The following is a 21,198-nucleotide window of genomic DNA, read 5'->3' as shown; positions in this document are numbered from 1 at the left end:
TGTTTAAAGCAAATTCCTGGCATATTTGCTTTTTAAAAAATGGATATGAAAGAGTTTGATCTCACTAACATTTTTTCTCCCTGACAAATTTACTAGCAGTAAATTTCAAGTTACTTCTCGCTGTCCTGTCTCCCCGCCCCTCCTCCTCCCCCCCCACTTTCTACAACATACAACAAATGTAAAGAATAAAATGGGGCCATTAAGATGGAGTCAAGAGTCCAATGGGTAAGGGTTGATGTTACCTTCCGCGTGAGTATTTCATGCTGCTTCTGCAGTTTAAATAATTACTCCAGGGCACATAAGCACATTTTTGCATACTATTGAATGTTCTAAGTGTGTGAACAGAAATCAACCAGTGAAGGAAAAACACAGCTATTTTGTACATATTGATACTGTTGTACATACTAAATAAGTCTGACAAATGTTTGCAGCAGTTGCCTTCCTCTGCCCTGTACCCTCTCCACCTCTCAAATTCAAAAAGGGTATAATGGCATACCACTGTTCTTTCCAGTATCTGCAGCGTAAGAAACTAGCCGAGTTATGTTTCAGGTTGGAACTTCTGCAGGTATTTCACTAAGTTGTTGGCAAGAGACCTTCTAATTACAACTAAAGACTGTTTATTTACTTGGAGTGCACATCTTCTTTTATTCAGAAGAAACTTAATTGTTGAATTAGAAGACTAAAAATAATGTGCTTTCTTTTCTTGTCAGTGTCAGCAAAAAATTATTCCTGATCAAGACCAGCTTATGATTACAGCATTGGAATGTATTTATAATTGTGAACGAGATGACCAGCTCGCTCTCTGTTATGATATTTTAGAATGCCTTCCACAAAGAGGATATGGGTAAACATTTTCAGCTAGTTATTTGTAAATATTTTACATAAGTTAAATGTAGTTGTGAACTAATGCTTTAAAAATAGTTGTTAACTCACAAAAGGGTAGGTAATGTTCCTGGAATGTTCTGTTCCTATCTGAGTTGGCGTGGCCATACGTACGCTTGTGCTGTATACGTACTCTACCAAATAATGCAACAAAACATGATATAAAGTGGCAGCCTAGACCAAGGTTTCTGTGTTAGTTTCTTAGACTTTGGTATCCTTGTGAATTGAGACCAAGTGTTAGTGCTATCTTACTGGTCTTGTACGTCTTGTTACAGTTAGTGGTGCCTTGCACTTAGCTTAGCAATATGGCCCTGTGAGAGAGGTCTCTATATGGAAGACCTATATGAAAGACAAGTAATTCTTGAGAAAGTGAAAGCATGAGGAGGATATGTAAACTATTCTCCCAGTATCTTTTACATGTAGGAAGGAGAGAGCATGAGAAAAGTGTAAAGAAGAAGGAAAAGCTCTGTTCTTGGGAGACTGAGGGACCCTCTCAATTTTAGCTGTCTTCCCAGCAAGAAGCCAACAGTTTTAATCTTTTCAAGTGAACAGATATTTGATTTTCATTAAGGAATGTTTCAAACTGCTTATCTTTATATCTATGTAATATGAATTATATGAAGAATTACAAGAAGTATGGAAATGTGTATATTTAATATTAATTTTATAATATATTTGCAGGCCTGAAACAGATAAAACTAACACTCTTCATGATGAAGTAGATGAACTGGAACAAATTCTTAGGTATTTAATTTTGCTAAAATAAGTAATGCATTCTTACAGAAGTTACTAGGCATAGCCAAGAAATATTTTATGACAAGAAAGCAGCAAGAATATTTGTCATGTTTTTAGTGCTGTTGACAAGATAATCTGTAAGTTCTTTATATTCAGAACTTAGAAATTTTGAATGCTTTTAGCTATTAGAATATTACAAAACTGCATAGATAATTTCCTTGGAATAAAAGTCTGGGGTTTGTTTGGGGTTTTTTTTTTGTGGAGGGGGAGGATGGTTACTTCTGAAATATCTGGGGAATTTGTTTTGATCTTGATACTCTGTAATGCTTTGAGTGATCAAAAGATATGTCATCAGGTTATTGGTGATATGCATTTACCCTACAGTAATAGGTTTTTTTGAGTAAATAATGTTACTCTGGCTAATCTATACTGTTATAGACTTTATGGAGTCTACATTTGTGGTACATTGTCTGAGACAGCTTTAAGACTGCTGCAGCAGAGGTAGTTGTACAACTGTGCAGAATTAAAAAATGTTGACTATTCATTTACAGTGTGTCAGAGCTGTTGGAGAAACATGGACTTCAGAAGCCTGTTTCCTTTGTGAAAGACACAAAGGACAATGCGGAGGAGGCACGGAAGCTGATGATTAGGCTGACAAGGCACACAGGTCGCAAGTTAGTATTCAAAAGGGAATGGGAGATAAGAGGGAAAGCACAGTAAGGTAACAAATACTTATCCTCAGAGAGCATACCTGCCTGTTTTGTGCAGTAGGGAACTGTAGTGTTCAAACCGAACACAGTGTACATAAAACACATTTGTTAAACTGATGATTTACATGATCAGTGTTTTGGCTGCATTCTCCACGTGCAGAAAACTCTGTCTTGCTTCAAACCTGTTTCGATATGTTTGTGTTCAAGTAAAGCCTATAAGGCATACTTGCTGCAAAATGCGGCAAGATGAGAACAGTAGAAGTTAACACATTGTGAATGAGGTCCTTTAAGACCTATTTAATTTTATTGAGAGTGTAGGATTTGTAAAATAACGCTTTCTTTTTTTGGATGTGTTTTCTTAGGATCTCTTGTAATAGTAATTTATTGATTTTACGTATTGATTCTACCTCATATATTTGCAGTATAATTTTTCAATTTTTCTGTTTAAGAACTACTTCATTTAACTCGTCTTCCAACTGTAGATGAATTATTACACAGCTCTTGGCATAAGCAGAGAAAAATATTGAACCCTGGGAAAAACAGCCATCACTGGGGGTTGTTTCTTTTTTTCTGATTTAAAGTAAACATGCACAACAGTTTATCAGTGATGGTAGGGTAGTATTTAGCTTGGACATGCTGAAAGCTTTTTGATTTCTAAAAACCTTTTTTTAGAAAGATCAAGTCAATGCCTCTGTAGGAAAAATGTTGATTTTTCAGTTTTTGTAGAGACGCTTTGCTTTGCCAAAATGAAAGCTAATGCCACATGAGAAAATCACTAGTAGCTGGACTAGCTTGTGGAGCTTAAAAAGTCTTTTTTTAATCTGAAAGGCTCAAGATAATGTCAAAAAACCTTCATAGTGTTTTTACTAGTAAAAGTTTTGATAGAGCACATGAAGTTGTATAGGAGGCTTTGTGGGTAAATGGAGATCCATGGATCCAGAGGGTCAAGAATCTGAATACCATTCCAATTTAAGGAACAAAATAAACTTACAGCTCTATTTGCCTGTGATTGCATGCAATCGATTAGTCCTTTGAGACTGCCTACAATGAACAGCATTTTAATGATCCTCAGTTGCAGTTACAAATTTGTTTTTACCCAGCTGTTCTTCGATCAGCAGGAAGATAGCACTTCCAACTTTCTGGTGTACTATTGGAAGTTATCAAAACCTACCTGGGGGATCTTGATAAAGGTTACTTAAATCCCTGTCTTATCCCACAGAAATCAAACAGAAGAAACACTTCGGGTACTGCATTGTTGTTGTCAAATAATTTTATCCCACAGACACTGTTTTAATGTTAATTAATATAAAAAGTATTCTGTCTTTAAATCACTTTTGGTTAAAAGTCCAATTAAAGATTGAGATAGCGTTTGAGAACTCATACTTTTGGTGACGGAACTGTAGTGTTATCTACTGTTTTTCTTTAAATTTGTTGAAGGAGAGAATATTTAATTTTTAAAATGTTTGTAGGCAACCATCAGTCAGTGAGACACACTGGAAGGAATTGCTCCAGGATATGTTAGACATGCAGCAGAAAGTATATACGTGCTTACATTCAGATACTTGCTATGAGGTGAGTTTTATGTTTTCTTACTGGTTTATGTCCCAAGTAAGCTACAAATTCTCATTTCATATTGTTGCTCACAAATATAAATACATTTTCATGTGTCATGTTACTTGGTTGCCTACTGGCTCTTTTATGGTATTTTCATTCAAATCAGAAACTTCCTGCGTTAATTCATTTCATCAAAAGCCCCTCTGATAAATATCCTGTATGTCTTTTACTAGAATTCAATTTTTTAAAAATTGAGTCAACTTCTTGAGACTTGGTAATTCTATGTACAAATGTGTTTAGTTATAAACACTTAAAACTAAGGAAAATAAGCAATCTTCTAGCTAAATGTTATCTTCAGCCAAGCATTTCTTAAACATGAAGTTCTGGTTTGATACCATCCAAGGTCATTGTAGGATTATGGCCTTTCTACTGCTTGCAGTTGAAGTAAAATAATGTGAGATGAGAAATCTAATTTCATTGAAGGAAAAAAAACCCTGCCAAAACCCCAAACCTACATCATTAATATTTGCAAAGGACAGCTATTAGACTGATGTAGAATTTGCTGTGACATGTATTGTTCATCTACATTTTCACTTCAATATACTGCAGTTGATTACAGAAACAGTGCCATGTCTACTATAATCGGTGTTTAAATAGTCACATATTTTAAAACTTTGAGTGTTTTATTGCAGTTTGCAGATTTAATTGCTTATGGCTACCAGTCTGATTAGGTCTTGGGAGAAGTTTTGAAAGAAAATTAGAAAAAAAACCTGAAGGGAAAAAGCAATGCTATTCAACCTATACATAAAGTTACTCTTTCTCTGTAGATGTACAGTTTTAAGTTGCTCAAAGACAACTGCAACTTATTTAATGTTCATGGTTTTGTAGTAGGCTAAGGCTTAGTGGACTTGGAATTTTTTTTCAACTGCATTTAAAAAAGTTTCTGGACTAGAGCACTCTGAAAATAATAGCATTTGCTTTGCTCTGATCTTAATATAAGGGTTTTTTTATTAGTATTTAATTATTTTTAACCTTGAAGTGAGATGATTTTGAATGTCTAAACTTTGACCTGAGAATAAGTTAGGTGTTTTGTGGCAGATGCAGCATTATATGAGTATGCATTCTTTGAAGATAGTCTCAACTGAGACTTAAAAAACATTGTATATGCTCAGTTCTAAATATTTTTAGTTTCTTCAGGGATACAAAATTTCTTCTCATATGTTGTTGATTTTAAGTTCTTAATACTGAACTGCCTTTTCAGATTCTTACATCCTATTAACACCTCAGAATGTAGGTATAAATAATTTCTGATCTCTAAGTCATACTGTAAAAAGGCAGTTAAAAAGCTTTTATTCTACAGGAAGTAGAAATAAATAGCTACTAGTTAATTTTAGCTCAACTTAAATAAATTGTGGAAATACTCTCCTTGGTAGGAGTTACATTTTCTGCTTGGACTGAATATATTCTTTTGCCTTCAAAGATCCTTTTATTCAAAGGGGTTGGTTCCGTACAATGCAGATAAGCTTACTTGAAGCTGCTGCTGCAGATTATTAAATTACTGTTCTTTCTTTTAGATATTCACAGAAAGTCTTTTATGCTCAAGCAGTATAGACAATATCCACTTAGCTGGGCAAATGATGCATTGCAGTATTTGGTCAGCGGACCTACCAAGTTCATCAAAAGGGAAGCCACAGTACCGAGTCAGCTATGCAAAAAGTATTGAACTAGTTTTGGCTGCTGGCAGAGAATATTTCAATTCTTCAACGAGTTTGACCGATAGCTGTATGGATTTGGCCAGGTATATTTACAGTTATTGTATGCATAAATACATATTGCTCTTTTAATTGAAACTTGAATTTTGTTTTCCCTATCAGAGCAGGTAAATCTTACATGGGTTTATTTCTCTTCATGTAAAATTACATGGTAAATGGAAACAATATCTTTGGCTTCTGTAAGATTTTTGGGGGGGGGGGGTTTTGTTCGTGGTTTTTTTTTTTCCCCACCTTGCTTTGTGTGTGTGTACACCATTGCTGTCCCTGGTTGCTGGAATGATCTGTTACAGAATTCAGGTTGAAGAAGAAGAAACATGCAAGTCTTTCTCTGTGGATAAGAAGGTTTTTGTGTGTGTCATTTGAACCTTTTCCATGTTATGGCATTGAACCACAGTTGTCGCCCCCAGTTACTATCACAACATAAAATAGCAGGAGGAGGGCCACAAAAATGATCAGAGAGATGGAGCACCTCTCCTATGAGGAAAGGCTGAGAGAGTTGGGGTTGTTCAGCCTGGAGAAGAGAAGGCTGCGGGGAGACCTTATTGCAGCCTTTCAGTACTGAAAGGGGACCTATAGATGGGGAGAGACTGTAAACTAAAGGAGGGTAGATTCAGACTACATATAAGGAAGAAATTTTTCATAATGAGGGTGGTGAAACACTCGACCATGTTGCCCAGAGAGGTGGTAGAGGCCCCATTCCTGGCAACATTCAAGGTCTGGCTGGACGGGGCTCTGAGCAACCTGATCTGGTTAAAGCTGTCCCTGCTCACTGCAGGGGGGTTGGGCTAGATGACCTCTAAAGGTCCCTTCCAACCCAAACTATCCTATGATTCTATAATCACTATGAAAAACTGATTTAATGTCGTAATAAAATTAGGGTTTATTTACTTTTTTTTTTTTCCCCCCCCCCAATCTCCTATTGAGAGTCTTCTTCATTAGCAGGCTATAGGAAATACGAAGTATCATTGCTTTTAATATCTCATAAGGGTCTTGTGATCAACTTTTATCTTATGGTTTTATGGTGATATTTCAAAATATGCAGTCTATAGCTCGAAAACTTGCTATGAATGTGTGACCGACTGTGTGTTTATTCTGTTTAGTAAGATGTTTTGCTCCTTCTCTGACTTTTCTCCAACCAGTTGTGTCATGGTAATTTAACTTACTTCCATGAGTGATTATAACAGTGTGTAGGTCTCCTAGTAACCTTCCTGTATGAGTTGTTTTAGGCGGAACGTATTTATCTTCTCTTTAGCTAGTTGTCTTTCCTTCCACTCCTGTTTTAATCTCCACTTCACCCTGAAATGTTTGTCAATGCTCCTGAAAAATGTGACGGGTTCAGATGGGAGTGTAGGTAACATACAGTTTTATTTTTCATGTAAACGTGTCTATTTCTTAATTAACATGTAGAGAGAAAAGCCATATGGCAAATTGCACAAATAAAATACTTTCCTGATTTAATGTGCATAATGAATTAAGCCATTTTAAATCATTGAGACAGTTGCATGTGGATTTTTTGTTAAACGTGTATAATAAAAGGACATATGAACACACTGTACCAGAATGCAAGTTTTGTTTTAAAAAAATTAGCTAAAAGCTGATTATGTCAATATAATATTCATAAAACTTAAAATTTTTTAAAAAATATTTAAAATACTGTTATTAATAATTGTATGCATTAATTCATCTTCAGAGTAATTTTGTGGTGGTTTTTTTTTTTTTAATCAGCTTTGTTTTCATTTGCTGAACCTAGTTGAGGAAACTGAATTTGTGACAATAGCTCTAACATTCACTTCCATTCAACTTTTTGCAGAATTTTGCTTTTATCTTCTAGTACGTGGCAACACCAAAACACAATAATGATATAAGAAATATTTCCCTAAATAAATACATATTTAAGTACCGATGTCTTCAACGTCTTTCGTTAAATTCATTGCAGGTCTAAATTCAAGAGGGTTTAGGCCATGTTCTTATCGCAACTAGGTGAAGAAGGTTGTGGCAGTCCAAGAATAGAATTTTGTTAAAATGTTTAACCAGCCATGAGAGATACAGTGCCAAACACTTACAATGTGTGTTACAGGACTAGTGAGTATTTTAACATTTCATAAGCACAGTAAATTACTGTGGGGTTTGGTTGGTTTTTTTTTCCTTACTCACAGGTTAACTTTTTCCAAAAGTTTAACTTTGAATTTATTCAACAATTTTTAGAAAAATTTGTTTCCTTCTTATATAGGTGCTGTCTACAACTTATTGTAGACTGTCCAAGTGCTATTCAGGAGGAGCTAGATCTCATTCGTGCTCTTGGCTACCTTGAAGAATTTGGTGTGAAAGTATTACCATTACAAGGTACTGCATATTTTTATTCTTTATATGATTACTTGAATCACAGGCATAAATATGCATGACAAATAGTTTACTATTGTGTGAGCGTTGCATGAATAAACTAGCAGGTCCCTTCCCTGCCTCCAAACAGCTTACAGGCACCTACCAAAAAATTACTTCTTTTTTAAAAACATTTGCGGTTGATGTGAGATGAGAAAGATGTCTGCCTATGGAATCTGTGTTTTGGCACTTATTTTTAGCAGGACTTTTTAATAATTAGAGTACTGAGTATCAGAAGCTCCTGGTGACTTCAGCAGAAATACTTTGAGTTCACCTTTTATTTGCTAAATAATCTGCCCTTGCTCATGTGCTGATGAGCTTTAAAATAATGGGTAGGAGAGAGGTACTTCATGTGTAGGCAGTTTTCATGTCTCCACTGGGCTGTTTCATTTTGAAGTTTATAAAATCAAATGACAACAGAAGTGAACTTTTACAAGGTATTTATTCTGATGACTTGTTTAAAACTTCAGATTTGTTTTGGAACTCTGATTCCAATGGTATGGAAAGTTGTTGGACAGAAGTTGGAAAGAAAGGATGGTTATGGACAATGAGATAAAGGGGAAAATGGAATATATTGCAATATATTTTATTGCTTATAGATTGTGCTAAACTAACAAAGTTCATTGCTTTATGTGGTGGGTTGACCCTGGCTGGACGCCAGGTGCCCACCAAAGCTGCTCAATCACTCCCCTGCTCAGCTGGACAGGGGAGAGAAAATATGATGAAAGGCTCATGGGTCGAGATAAGGACAGGGAGAGATCATTCACCAGTTACTGTTAAGGGCAAAACAGACTCGACCTGGCGAAATTAACTTAATTTATTGCTAATCAAATCAGAGCAGGGTAATGAGAACTAAAAACTAAATCTTAAAACACCTTCCCTCACCTCTGTCTTCGTCCCAGGCTCAACTTCACTCCTGATTTCTCTACCTCCTCCCCGTGAGCAGTGCAGGGGGACGGGGAATGGGGGTTGCAGTCAGTTCATCACACGTTGTTGTGGTTTAGCCCCAGCCAGCAACCAAGCACCACGCAGCCGCTTGCTCACTCCCCCTACCCCGATGGGATGGGGGAGAGAATCGGAGGAGTAAGAGTGAGAAACACTCCTGGGTTGAGATAAGAACAGTTTAATAATTGAAAGAAAGTAAAATGGTAATGATAATAATGATATAATAATAATAGTAATAATAATATACAAAGCAACTGATGCACAATGCAATTGCTCACCACCTGCCGACCGATACCCAGACAGTTCCCGAGCAGCGATCGCTGCTCCCTGGCCAACCCCCCCAGTTTCTATACTGAGCATGATGTCATATGGTATGGAATAGCCCTTTGGCCAGTTTGGATCAACTCTTCTGGCTGTGTCCCCTCCCAGTTTCTTGTGCACCTGGCAGAGCATGGGAAGCTGAAAAGTCCTTGACTAGCACAAGCAGTACTGAGCAACAACTAAACCATCAGCGTGTTATCAACATTCTTCTCATCCTAAATCCAAAACACAGCACTATGCCAGCTACTAGGAAGAAAATTAACTGTATCCCAGCCGAAACTAGGACACACGTTGTCTTTGTTTCCACTTCCTCCTCAGGGGAGGACTCCTCACACTCTTTCCCTGCTCCAGCGTGGGTTCCCTCCCATGGGAGACAGTCCTCCATGAACTTCTCCAACGTGGGTCCTTCCCACGGGCTACGGTTCTTCATGAACTGCTCCAGCGTGGGTCCCCCGTGGGGTCACAAGTCCTGCCAGGAGTCTCTTCCAGCGTGGACTTCCCATGGGGTCACAGCCTACTCTGGGCCCATCCACGTGCTCTGGCGTGGGGTATTCCATGGGCTGCAGGTGGATATCTGCTCCACTGTGGACCTCCGTGGGCTGCAGGGGGGCAGCTGCCTCACAGTCGCTGACGGGCTTGGTCTTGGCCAGCAGTGGGTCCATCTTGGAGCCGGCTGGCATTGGCTCTGTCGGACACAGGGGAAGCTTCTAGCAGCTTCTCACAGAAGCCACCCCTGTAGCCCCCCTGCTACCAAAACCTTGCCATGCAAACCCAATCCACTTTATTAACAAAAACCCCACTTTTTGAAGTGAAAGATACACAAGAGAGCTCATCTACCTGACTTTCAGTGAAGCTTGAATGCATGGTATGTGGGCAACTATGTGAAACTGCATGAACACTAGTATTGAAAGCACTCTGTAAGAACGGGCTGAGAAGAGCACTGACACCAATGAAATGTGCTGATGTTAGTGTTTTACTTCTGGCATTGTGCAGAGAAATGCTGGGATTTATGGAACTTGGGGGTCTATGGAAAATTAAGCAAATGTTCTTAGGGGGTGTTGTTACTTTACTTTGGTGTTCTCTTTCTTTCCAGGTATTCCTTCAAAGTGAGCTGATGCTCCATATGTTATATTCAGAAATCTTACCATTTCTGGACTGAGAATAAGTCTGGTTTCTAGTTCTTGCAATATTGTTCTGCTGACCTCTAGAGCAGATTTTTTTTTTAGTCAGTTTGTTCAGCTTGTAGAAAAGTACACGTGTATTTTCTTCATCTTTTTTGGTGTGGACATGAAGGTATCATTTAAAAAAAGCAGCAACATAACATTGCATTAACAGTATGTGTAATACAACTGATCTAGATTAATTAGAATATGTGAAATCATGCCTGTAATTTCATTAATGATCCTGACTTATCCTTTCTTCAGTATCTTTCATGTAAATCAAATTAATAAGATTAAAATTATGTTTTGAAGTTTTAATGAAAGCCTTTAAATGGTCAGTTACTTTCATAGAATGTCATTAAAATAACATTAAGGATCAGTTATTCCCACAGTAAGAATTAGGAATAGACTTTTACTTGCACTTTTATGTTTAGTTTTCTGTAGAGCTTCCCTCCCTGCTTGTATTTTTAGCAAACTCAGCAGTTAAGGCTGTAAACTACTATTATGATGTATTTTAATAAAATCTGGTTTGGAGACTCCTTATTAACATAAAAGGTGAAGAAAAGTCCATCTTTAATGAAAGTGTTTGACCCATGTATTATTTCAGATTACTTTCAGTTATGTTACATGTTTCAAAAAAACTTGCGTATACAATCAGTGAATGAAAACATTTTACTGCTGTATACTAATATACGTGTGTGATAGAATATTAAAAATGAAACTAAAAGTGTAACCTTTTCCTGGTCCGCCATTCTTAATTCATTTTAGTCTAATTTGATTTCCAGAACTTATTAATAGAGTTTTCCTTATGTAAGTGCTTCTTCGCTCTTATTGAGAGGCCTAATACCATGTTTTAAGCCCAATATGCTAATGCAGAGTTTATCCCCCAGCAGACATTAATGTCTTAGTGAGTGTTAAGTGGAAGATCTGCATGCTGTTCCTCTGTGTTCTGAGAACTTGCATGGTATGAAAATGTTACATTTTTAAAGCAGCACCCTGAAGTTAGCCACCCACTAACTAGCTAAAAAAAGCACTGAAATCAGTTCATGATGTTAAATTATACAAGTAAGGTAATTGTTTAATTCTTAATTAATTCTTTAATTCTTTTCTGAAACACAGTACTAATTACAAGCTTCTCAGGATATGGTTAACACAACCTGGTGATTTGCAGGCTATCCCTCCACTTGCTCAGAAGATATTTATGTAAATTAGAACAGCCTGAAGATTTTGCCTATGAGAGTTCTTTCAGTCTGTGTGATGTATCCTGTGCACCCTAAAATAAAATGTAGCATGAAATATTAGTTATTTACAACATTCTGAATGAAAGGTAATGTCTGTTTTAGCAGTCTTTCTGAGAATGTTGCAAAAATTATCTTTAAAAAAAATTACATAAATGCACATGGTTAGTCATATAAATTCAAAAACTTTTGAGTCTGAAAACCTGAGACAAAAGTAAGTTTCGTTCAGGTCAGTCTCCCTCTTCTTCCTTTCCCAGCCTGACTTGGTAGGGGTTGTGCCTGGTTATACTGTAGTGTTATTTTAACTTTCTGTTTATAGGTGTAATTGAGGATCTGCATGCAAGCAGCTTTGGGCGGGTTTTCAGATTGTGTTTGCATTCTTATACTCCCTAGCACTCTTTCTGCATCTACATTGTTTAACCAGAAATACAGCAGTAGGGTTCATTTGTACAGTCTCTGACACCAGTTCTTCTTTCAACAGTGCGTTTATGTTCGGATCGACTTAGTCTCATCAAGGACTGTCTTGCTCAGTTGTCAACAAACTATAAGCAGTCTGCTAAGCTCCTGGGACTTGCAAATTTGCTCAGGGTTGCAGGTAAGCTGTGTTAATAAGACACTGATTGCAATGCAACATGCGTTTGTGTTTATGCTTTAGGACATTGGAGTTGATCATTAGAATCTGTGTTCAGGGATGTCACTAAAAAGTTATCTAGAAGAGCAGTCATTGGGGAGGAATGAAATATTTTACATGATTGAAATATTTTATCTGTAAAACAGCTGATACTGTCAGCTGTTCTGATGTTCCACTAATACCTAAAACAAAAACAGCCTTGTCTAATCTGGATTTTGAGTAAAAGCTCATTTCATATTGGAAAAGTTGTGGCTGAGAATATTTTGTTTTACAGTTAATTGGTAGTACTAAAATTCCAGTAAATCTTGTTGTCTCTGTCAAATAAGGTAGTTTGGTTTAATAATAGTCCAGTTTAAGTTAGAGGGGGAAAAAAGTCATCTGTAATCCATAAGCTTCAGCTCTTAGACTTTTGTCTGTGCTTCGTGATCTCATTTGTGCACTAAAAATAATCCATTAGCTTGAGTATTCATTTGAGAAACTGAAGATCTTCAAGGATTGAATCCTAAAGATAATAGATTTTTTTTTTTTTTAGATAGCATACCTATGAAGTGTCTGCCAGACCTTTTGATTTTTGAAAAATACTTCATCAGTACAACTGCAAATATAATACCGGTATATTTTTATGATTTAGAAAAACACCCTATGATTACTGATTGTGAAAGACCTGCTTGCTACATCTATCCATACCTATATAAATTTTATACATACATGTATATAGAGAGTATATAGTATATGCTGTGTTATACTATATATAATATATAACCTGTAAAATACTATGAGCATATATATTTTAATTACAATTCTAAAAGAATGCATTTGCTATGCATACAAGGGTAGAGTGCACATGGTCATCCTCAAAGAGCTTTGGGAGCGGTGTTCTCTGAATAGGTTGTTTAGGGAGCAGCACTGAAAATGCGTAATAGAATTTATATTCATAGTTATCAAAGCTAAAAAATTGCTTAGGTAATGATATATCAGCTAGCTTCTTAATTGCTTTAAAGTATTTAATTAAAGACAGTAAACTCTACTTAAGACTCACATCACTACCTCTGTAAAGTAAGCACACAAGTGTTATCTTAATTTCACAGATGGGCAAAGTGAGTGAGAGAGAATGTGCTCAGCATGACAGCCAGAAAATCTGCACCTGCTCAGGGAGCTGGAGATGTTCTGTGTCTCATGATCCTCACTTAATCCACACTCTCACTTAAGAAAGGGTGTGAAAGAATTCACTTTGTGTAATTACTTGCTTACAAAATAGAGGAGCAAAAAAAGACTTTAAAAAAAAAAACACTTATGTATCAGAAGTTAAGACAATCTTCTCACTGTTACTGTGTATCAAAAAGATCTAGCGAGCATTGCTCTTTATTTCTTGAGTCAGGCTTTCTAGAAATGTCTTCTGTTCATTATTCTCCTTTCTCACAACTTTCTATGGTAATTTAGTTAATTTTAATATCCATAGGCTAATTCTAGTAAATTTAAGCTTTGCTCACATTCCTGAATCAGAGCTTATTTTTGAAATCCACCTTCCTCAACACTGACTTTCTTGCTTAATGCATGTGGAAGTAACCATACAGATGACTTCTGATCTTCTAAGTGTAAGTGTCATGGAATTTCTGGAGTATACATACATTTTTGATACCATTTGACTTTTAAGTTTTTATGACATGGTTTCACTAAGGATAATGTTTCACTCACACACAAATACAGCATGCATCTTAACCATGTTTAAATAAGCTTTTTTCTTTTTTTCCTTTATATGACCCAAATTGGATCCAAACTTTTTAAAAGTATTTGAACATCCTTTATTTCTCATGAAGAAATGATTTTCTGTTACTTCTGAGCTTCTATATTTTTCTTCTCAGCTTTTGTAATAGAATCATAGAATTGTTGAGGTTGGAAAAGACTTTTAAGATCATGGAGTCCAACCATTAACCTAGCACTGCCAAGTCCACCACTAAACCATGTCCCTAAGCACCACATCTACCCGGCTTTTAAATAGCTCCAGGGATGGGGACTCAACCACTTCCCTGGGCAGCCTGTTCCAATGCTTGACAACCCTTTCCATGAAGAAATTTTTTCTAATATCCAATCTGAACCTCCCTTGGCGCAACTTCAGGTTGTCTCCTCTTGTCCTATGGCTTGTTACTCGGGCGACTGACACCCACCTTGCTACAACCTCCTTTCAGGTATAATGTCATATCTGCTTGTATCAACTTCTGTCTGAATGCTAAACATCATAACAAAAGGAGGTGGAAAGAACTTTGGAGACTTAAATCTTACTGAGTGGAGTAACCCTTAGAATATATACATGCATTTTCCTTATAATGTAAGGAGGCAATAGTCCAAAGGAGCTGAACACACACAAACCTTCACAAATAATAAAAGGAAACAAAAACTAAGGTATCCTTTCCAGTTTCTGAACTTGATTTGTTTGAGTCTGCATGTCAGACATTAACATTAAGGCTTAATGCAGAATTCCTATGTAATATAATAAGGGCACCATTTTAATTTTTTTTCTCTTTGAACCTTTCTTGGTTTTAAATCTTGGATGTCTGTCAAAATGGCAAGGGGAACAATTCAGAATTCAAAACGTCCACTTCTATAAGACTTTTTATTAAAAATGCCCTCAAATGAGGCATCACAAATCTGAAGCGGTGATTCATGTTTGAATAGAAGAACAAGTCCTTGCCCCTAATCTGCAGCAGGTAGTATTTTAAGTGACGGCACTGTTGAGGCAATGAAAGCTGCCTGAAAAAGGGCTTGGGCTGTGCATTGCAGAGGATTCACTGATTGTGTTGGAGCTGACGGTTGTTCTGTGGCGTAACAGTGTGTGTCAAGATAATTGAAGTTTAAATGAGTGAACAGTGAAGATAAGATGAGCAAGTATACATATGGACTGGAAGGAAAACGATCCTTGTATTTTATGCTTGCGCTTTTTAAAAATATGTAGAGATGTATCCTACTGTATCAAAACTAATTAGCTAAAAGATTGGGGATGGCGGACTTGTCAGCTTACGACTGCTCAAGCACAGTTAAGAAGAAAACCATTCCTTGCTCCAAGTGTTCCTTCTCTCTTCCGTCCAATCCCACTGATTTTTAAGTAGTAATAAATAGCAGTGGTTATTTTGTCTAGTTGAAATCTGAGGGACAATAGGTTGGTTATTTCTCTTGCCTTTTATTTGTGTCTGCTACTTAGTCAAATCTCTCTGCAAGTAGAAAAGCTGTCAGGGCGAAGGCAGTATTGGAAGGTGAGTGGCAAGTACAGATCTCTTGCTTATAGAAATGACAGTTCACATTTAGCTTGTGTAGATAGAAGCACCTCTTTTTCATCTGTAATTGCTTTTGCCCAGATGAGAAACTCCCAGGTTCCAGAAAGGAGAATTTTGCAGCAGAAGAGCCTTGGATGTGATTAATTTGCAACATTGTGTGTTGGCAGTAAATAGAGCAAGAGGCCAAAAGATAAAATAATGGGAAGCCAACCTGTTCTCCCAGCTGAGTTAGTTATGACGTGCTGGGATTAGGGGAATCTTGATTGAGTTCAATAATAAGGGTAACTTCACTTCCCTGATTGTCATTCTAGTGCAACTGCTACATCTTTTCTTCTGAGAAAGCTTTAAAAAGAAATTTGCTTTGCCTGCGTCAATAGACCTACAAAGTAGAGTTAAAAATAACAGCTTTGCAATTTAATAACGTGTACTCTTTAAATGGTTTTTGGAACTGGATCGGTTTAACCTTCTGAAATATTTGCATTTTGCAAGTTGTAGTAATACAGTTTCATAAACCAGTGCCCTTTTCAAATGACTGTAACAGCAGTGACTGCATAAAATTGCTTTTAATAATAGGGGAGAAACATGAGCAAGATGCTTGTATTTAAAAAATTCACTCATTTTTATTAGCTTCTTGCCAACCTTCTTTCCTAAATTAAAATGAATACTGTGAGATTATTTATCCTTTGTATGTTTAGTCACCTTCTCGTATAGTGCATGGACGTACATGCTATTTTGAGCACAAGAATGGACCAACTGGTGTCAGTAAAGTAAATAACTTTCATGAGATCAGTAGTATCTGAAATGTTACTTTTGACTCATAACTGGGGGAAGAGGCCCTGTCCAGAAGGTCTGGTGACCAAGATACGTGTATGGTGTGAAAAAATGGTTTCAGTTCTACTCGCTCAATTTCTGAGGGTAGGGATTTTTAAATACCTGTGTCTTCCACATCTCATCAATTATTTGGCTCTGTGAAGTCGGAGTTTAAACTGGGGCTTTGCATACTGTAACAAAACAATTAAAAGTTTCAAAATTCTTCTATTACAGTTCACAAAAGTTTTTTTTTTAAATGTCAGGTTTTTGATTTATATGCCACATGCCTTAACTGTCAGTTTTGATCTGTCTTGGCCATCATATAAATACAGTTTTCAAAACTTTTTTTTAACCTAGACATAACATGCTGTGTAGTTCTTTTTTTAGCCAGCTATGATGCCACTGTTTTTCAAAATACAGAAGTGTTTTTATTGTTTCCTTCAGGAAAAAGCAGATAATTTTATTTCTGCTTCCATTTCAAAGCAGGCTTTTCATGTTGTGGCATATAGTTTTCTTAAGAAATGAAGTAGGAGGCTTAAGTCTACCATTATTTCCAATTAACTAATTAAAATGTTGAATTTTTCTTACAGGAGATGATCAGATGGAGAGAAAAGGTCAAGTTTTAATACTTCTAGTGGAACAAGCTCTTAGTTTCCAGGACTACAAAGCAGCTAGTATGCATTGCCAGGAGCTCATGGCCACAGGTGAAGTGAATAAATGGGGGCTGGTGTGTGGTGATGGTAGTGGAAATCTGAGTTCTGACTCTCATCTTACTGTGAAGTATGGTACTTCAGATTGGTCCATTTCATTCAAAAATCCAGTTGTCATGGAGGGAGGAACTCAATGTAGTCATGGAACTACAAAATACTTAAGCCACAGTGACTTCTGGAGCAATATTGGCATTGTTCTAAATCAGTTTAGTTCATTGAGATCTCTCAACTGAAGCTGTATACTGTCATTCAGATAATCCTTTATTTTTTGCATCAGAAGCTCAAAATATATCCCAGTAGGGATTCCATTCTTAATTGTCTCCTCAGTACTTTTTTTCTTGTAAGAAAGCAAAGGAAAAAGTTTTAATTTGTCATGTTGTTTAAATGCAGTTTACTATGTTTTGGTATCATGTTTTTGTTAATGGATGTTCATATGTAACACTATTGAGATTAAACGTGTGTTGGTCCATACATATAGATTATCATTTATACATAGTCATGTTTCTTCTCTGTAAAATTCTTTATGGAAATATATTTCATTATCTATCTTAAGATGTCTTTCAGTGTGCAAAACATTCACATAGTCTAAAATCTTTCTCTGCAATTGCTATCCCGCTTGTTCATCTCTGGAAATAAGAAGTAAAATTTTGTTAGCCAGCTGGGTAGGGGTCTTGTGTTTAGTTTTCAATTTAAAAACAATGTTATAGGCTGAAGTAATAAGTGCTGACTTATGTTTCTTGCTCAGTTGTGTGCACATTATAAAAGACAGTTCAGGTATCTTTAAACTGGGCCTATACTTTTGGAGAGACATTTGCCAGGTCCTTTTGGATATCTCCAAACTTAATTTCTTGGCTTTCTGACAAAAGATGCATGTGATGTATATAGGAGCTGACAGCCAGATTCCTGTAATCTCCTCCTAATGCAGGAAAAATGGATCCTAGCTGTTTGTGATATTTCTTTTGAAAGACAGAACCATGCAAATGTTTTTGCCATGTGTAATGCACAAATACATGGAATGGAGATGTACGCAGTAAAGACTGTATGTAATAAGATAGTTACTGAACTATTAGCATGTAACCTTAGGGAGATTTTTTGTATGCCTCTGGGAACCACAATTTCTCATTCTTTCTACACTGTACCCCTTTCAAACAGGTAAAAATATGTGACTGCAGCTAGTAGGAATGTGCAGATCTTTTAGATGTCTACCTTTCTACCAAAACTCTTAAAATATTTGTGGTATTTGTGTAATTTGTAGATGTGAGGGTATGAGTGGAAGTAAATGACATATATGTGTCAAGATACTAAGGAAGATGGGATTTGTTTCTTTGGGTCTTTTTTCTGCCTTGAGATTGAGGGGGGAATATCTGAGATGAATTGAGGTTCTTTTAATTATATCAAGTGATATATTTTACTTTTTTTTTTGCAGACACTCCAGTAAGGTATTTAATACCATGCTCTGAAGTAAATTGTGATTTTCTTACTGCAGTAGGTAAAAATACAGTGTGTAGGCTTACAGATGCCTATTATACTGGTATCTACAATATGATAATAATGAATCTTTGCATTTGGTCAGTCTGAAGTTGAGTTACATCGCTGTTTTGTGGAGCCTTTATGGCTCCTTTCTCAGGAGATAATTGTTGGCAGGAATGCCACATGTCCTCTTTATCTCATTCAGTAATTATTATGCAGCATCCTCCTATCACTTGTGAAGCTTACCAACCTCAGAAGTATGTTTTGTGTTCCCTTGTAGGTTATTCTAAAAGCTGGGAAGTATGCAGTCAGCTTGGGCAATCAGAAGGCTACCATGATTTGGGTATGCGTCAGGAACTCATGGCTTTTGCTCTGACACACTGTCCCCCAAGTGCCATCGAGGCATTGCTGGCAGTGAGCAGTTCATTGCAAACCCAGGTAGGTGTGCTTCCTACAAGTTCAATGCTTACCGAAGTAAAGGGGACTTGTCCTCATTTTTGAGTTTGTTCCTTTAAGTTCCATCCCCCAACAAGTTTATATTTGTTCTACTCTATTTTTCTACTTTCACTGTTATTTTTCAACAAATGAGGTCTCTTTATAAGCATTTTCGTATGATGAGTTGGCTTCTGAAGTAGGAATGCAGTTGTATTCTCGATCTTCAGTACTTTTAATTTCTTCATTTATTGCCTGATTTAAACATTTTATTTGCAAATGTAGTTAAATAATTTTTTTTCAATGTTTTCCAGGTTGTGTCATCTTTTACACCTTGTAATGCAACTTCACTAAATGCCCACATAAGTATCTATTAAATGTTTATTCTTACATTTTTATTATCTCTACCCAATATACACTGAAATTCATTTTTCACCAATTTCAACGATGTAATGGTTTTAACAACTACAACAGGCTTTGCCTGAGCCATCTTTATTAACTCTGAAATGACTGACTTCTTAATAGAATCAGATCTTATGTGTTCATCTGATGATACTATATAAGTGAGAACATGCAATTGTGGCCTTTAAGTATGAGTTATGGCAAGATGACATAGCAAACCTTTTGAAAAGTTTTATTTGAAACTGCAGTGCACTAATTTAGGTTGTCAAAATGTTAAATTTCTGTTCAATGTAATTGTGGCTTGGCCTATGTACTATTACTCGTTTAAGAGTTCATATTTGTCTTAGTTGTCTAAGAGTTCACAATGTTCATAGATTTATTGTTGTGTAATAAAAACATCTTAGAAGGCTTCCATTCTGTGTCTGAAGAATGGGGAGAAGGGATTGATAGCTACAATACATATGCAGCCTAATTAAGGCAGCTGCAAATGTGTAGCCTTTTTCTTTACAAAATTGCTTGTATAGCAATGTGTACGAGAAATGCGGGCAGCATATGAAGGCAGTCGTCCTGATTTCAGCTGAGATATTTTTCCTTCTAATAGCTGGTATAGTGCTGTGTTTTGGGTTTAGTAGGAGAAGAATGTTGATAACACACTGATGTTTTAGTTGTTGCTAAGTAGTGCTTACGCTAGTCAAGGACTTTTCAGCCTCTCATGGCCTGCCAGGTGCACAAGAAACTGGGAGGGGACACAGCCAGGACAGCTGACCCAAACTGGCCAAAGGGCTATTCCATACCATATGATGTCATGCTCAGTATAGAAACTGGGGGGAGTTGGCTGGGGGGCAGCGATCGCTGCTCAGGGACAGGCTGGGGATCAGTCAGCAGGTGGTGAGCAATTGCACTGTGCATCACTTGTCTTGTATATTCTTTTATTATTATTATTAGCATTATTATTTTCTCTTCCTCTGCTGTCCTATTAAACTGCCTTTATGTCAATGCAGGGGTTTTACTTTTTTTTTTTTTTTCCAATTCTCTCCCCCATCCCACTGGTGGGGGTGAGGGGCGAGTGAGCGGCTGTGTGGTGTTTAGTTGCCGACTGGGGTTAAGCCATGACAGCAGTCTGTGCTGCTTGAGTAACAGGATAACATCAGACTAAAATGCTGCAAAGGATTTGAAATAAAGTCTAGTTCCTGCACGCTACTTACTATTTTCTTTCATCATGAAAGCTCTCAAATTTGAAAGAGGTTGGTACAGTTACGAGCTTAAGTGCAAGTGGAGTCTCTGCAGAATTGATACCTGTACAGTATAGAAATAAAATCTTGTTTTCCCCCCTTTATGTGCCTATACCTGGAATTAGAATTTGAAGTCAAACAAACTTGGCACTGTATAAGCCAGAATCTGTTAGACTTTCTGTCAATTCACTGACTCTATATCACTCTATGTTCCTTCTAAATCATAGAATCATAGAATTGTTTAGGCTGGAAAAGACCTTTAAGATCATCCAGTCCAACCATTAACCTACACTACCAAGTCCACACTAAACCAATCAAGGGTAGACTAGACTAAACCCTGTCCCCAAGTGCCACATCTACCCGTTTTTTGAACACTTCCAGGGATGGTGACTCCACCACCTCTCTGGGCAGCCTGTTCCAATGCTTCACTACCCTTTCTGCGAAGAAGTTTTTCCTAATATCCAATCTAAACCTCCCCTAGCACAACTTGAGCCCATTTCCTCTCGTCCTATCACCAACTACATGGGAGAAGAGACCAACACCCAC

The 21,198-nt window shown here is 36.9% G+C and overlaps 1 protein-coding gene across 1 annotated transcript in view; it reads left to right on the top strand.

The window, feature by feature from the left end:
• The window catches only part of NBAS (NBAS subunit of NRZ tethering complex), a 182,115-nt gene that overhangs the window by 56,326 nt on the left and 104,591 nt on the right, over window positions 1-21,198 (top strand). The window contains exons 26-34 of the mRNA XM_075706796.1: window positions 711-844; window positions 1,564-1,626; window positions 2,169-2,291; window positions 3,797-3,899; window positions 5,456-5,679; window positions 7,884-7,996; window positions 12,178-12,291; window positions 16,997-17,110; window positions 18,867-19,024. Coding sequence (XP_075562911.1) covers window positions 711-844; window positions 1,564-1,626; window positions 2,169-2,291; window positions 3,797-3,899; window positions 5,456-5,679; window positions 7,884-7,996; window positions 12,178-12,291; window positions 16,997-17,110; window positions 18,867-19,024 — 1,146 coding nt within the window. The remainder of the gene's footprint in view (window positions 1-710; window positions 845-1,563; window positions 1,627-2,168; window positions 2,292-3,796; window positions 3,900-5,455; window positions 5,680-7,883; window positions 7,997-12,177; window positions 12,292-16,996; window positions 17,111-18,866; window positions 19,025-21,198) is intronic.

Source organism: Pelecanus crispus, chromosome 3 (genome assembly GCF_030463565.1).
Source record: "Pelecanus crispus isolate bPelCri1 chromosome 3, bPelCri1.pri, whole genome shotgun sequence".
Classification (NCBI taxonomy): Eukaryota; Metazoa; Chordata; class Aves; order Pelecaniformes; family Pelecanidae; genus Pelecanus; species Pelecanus crispus.
The sequence above is the reverse complement of the archived record's forward strand: the minus strand, read 5'-3'. Positions and strand labels throughout refer to the sequence as shown.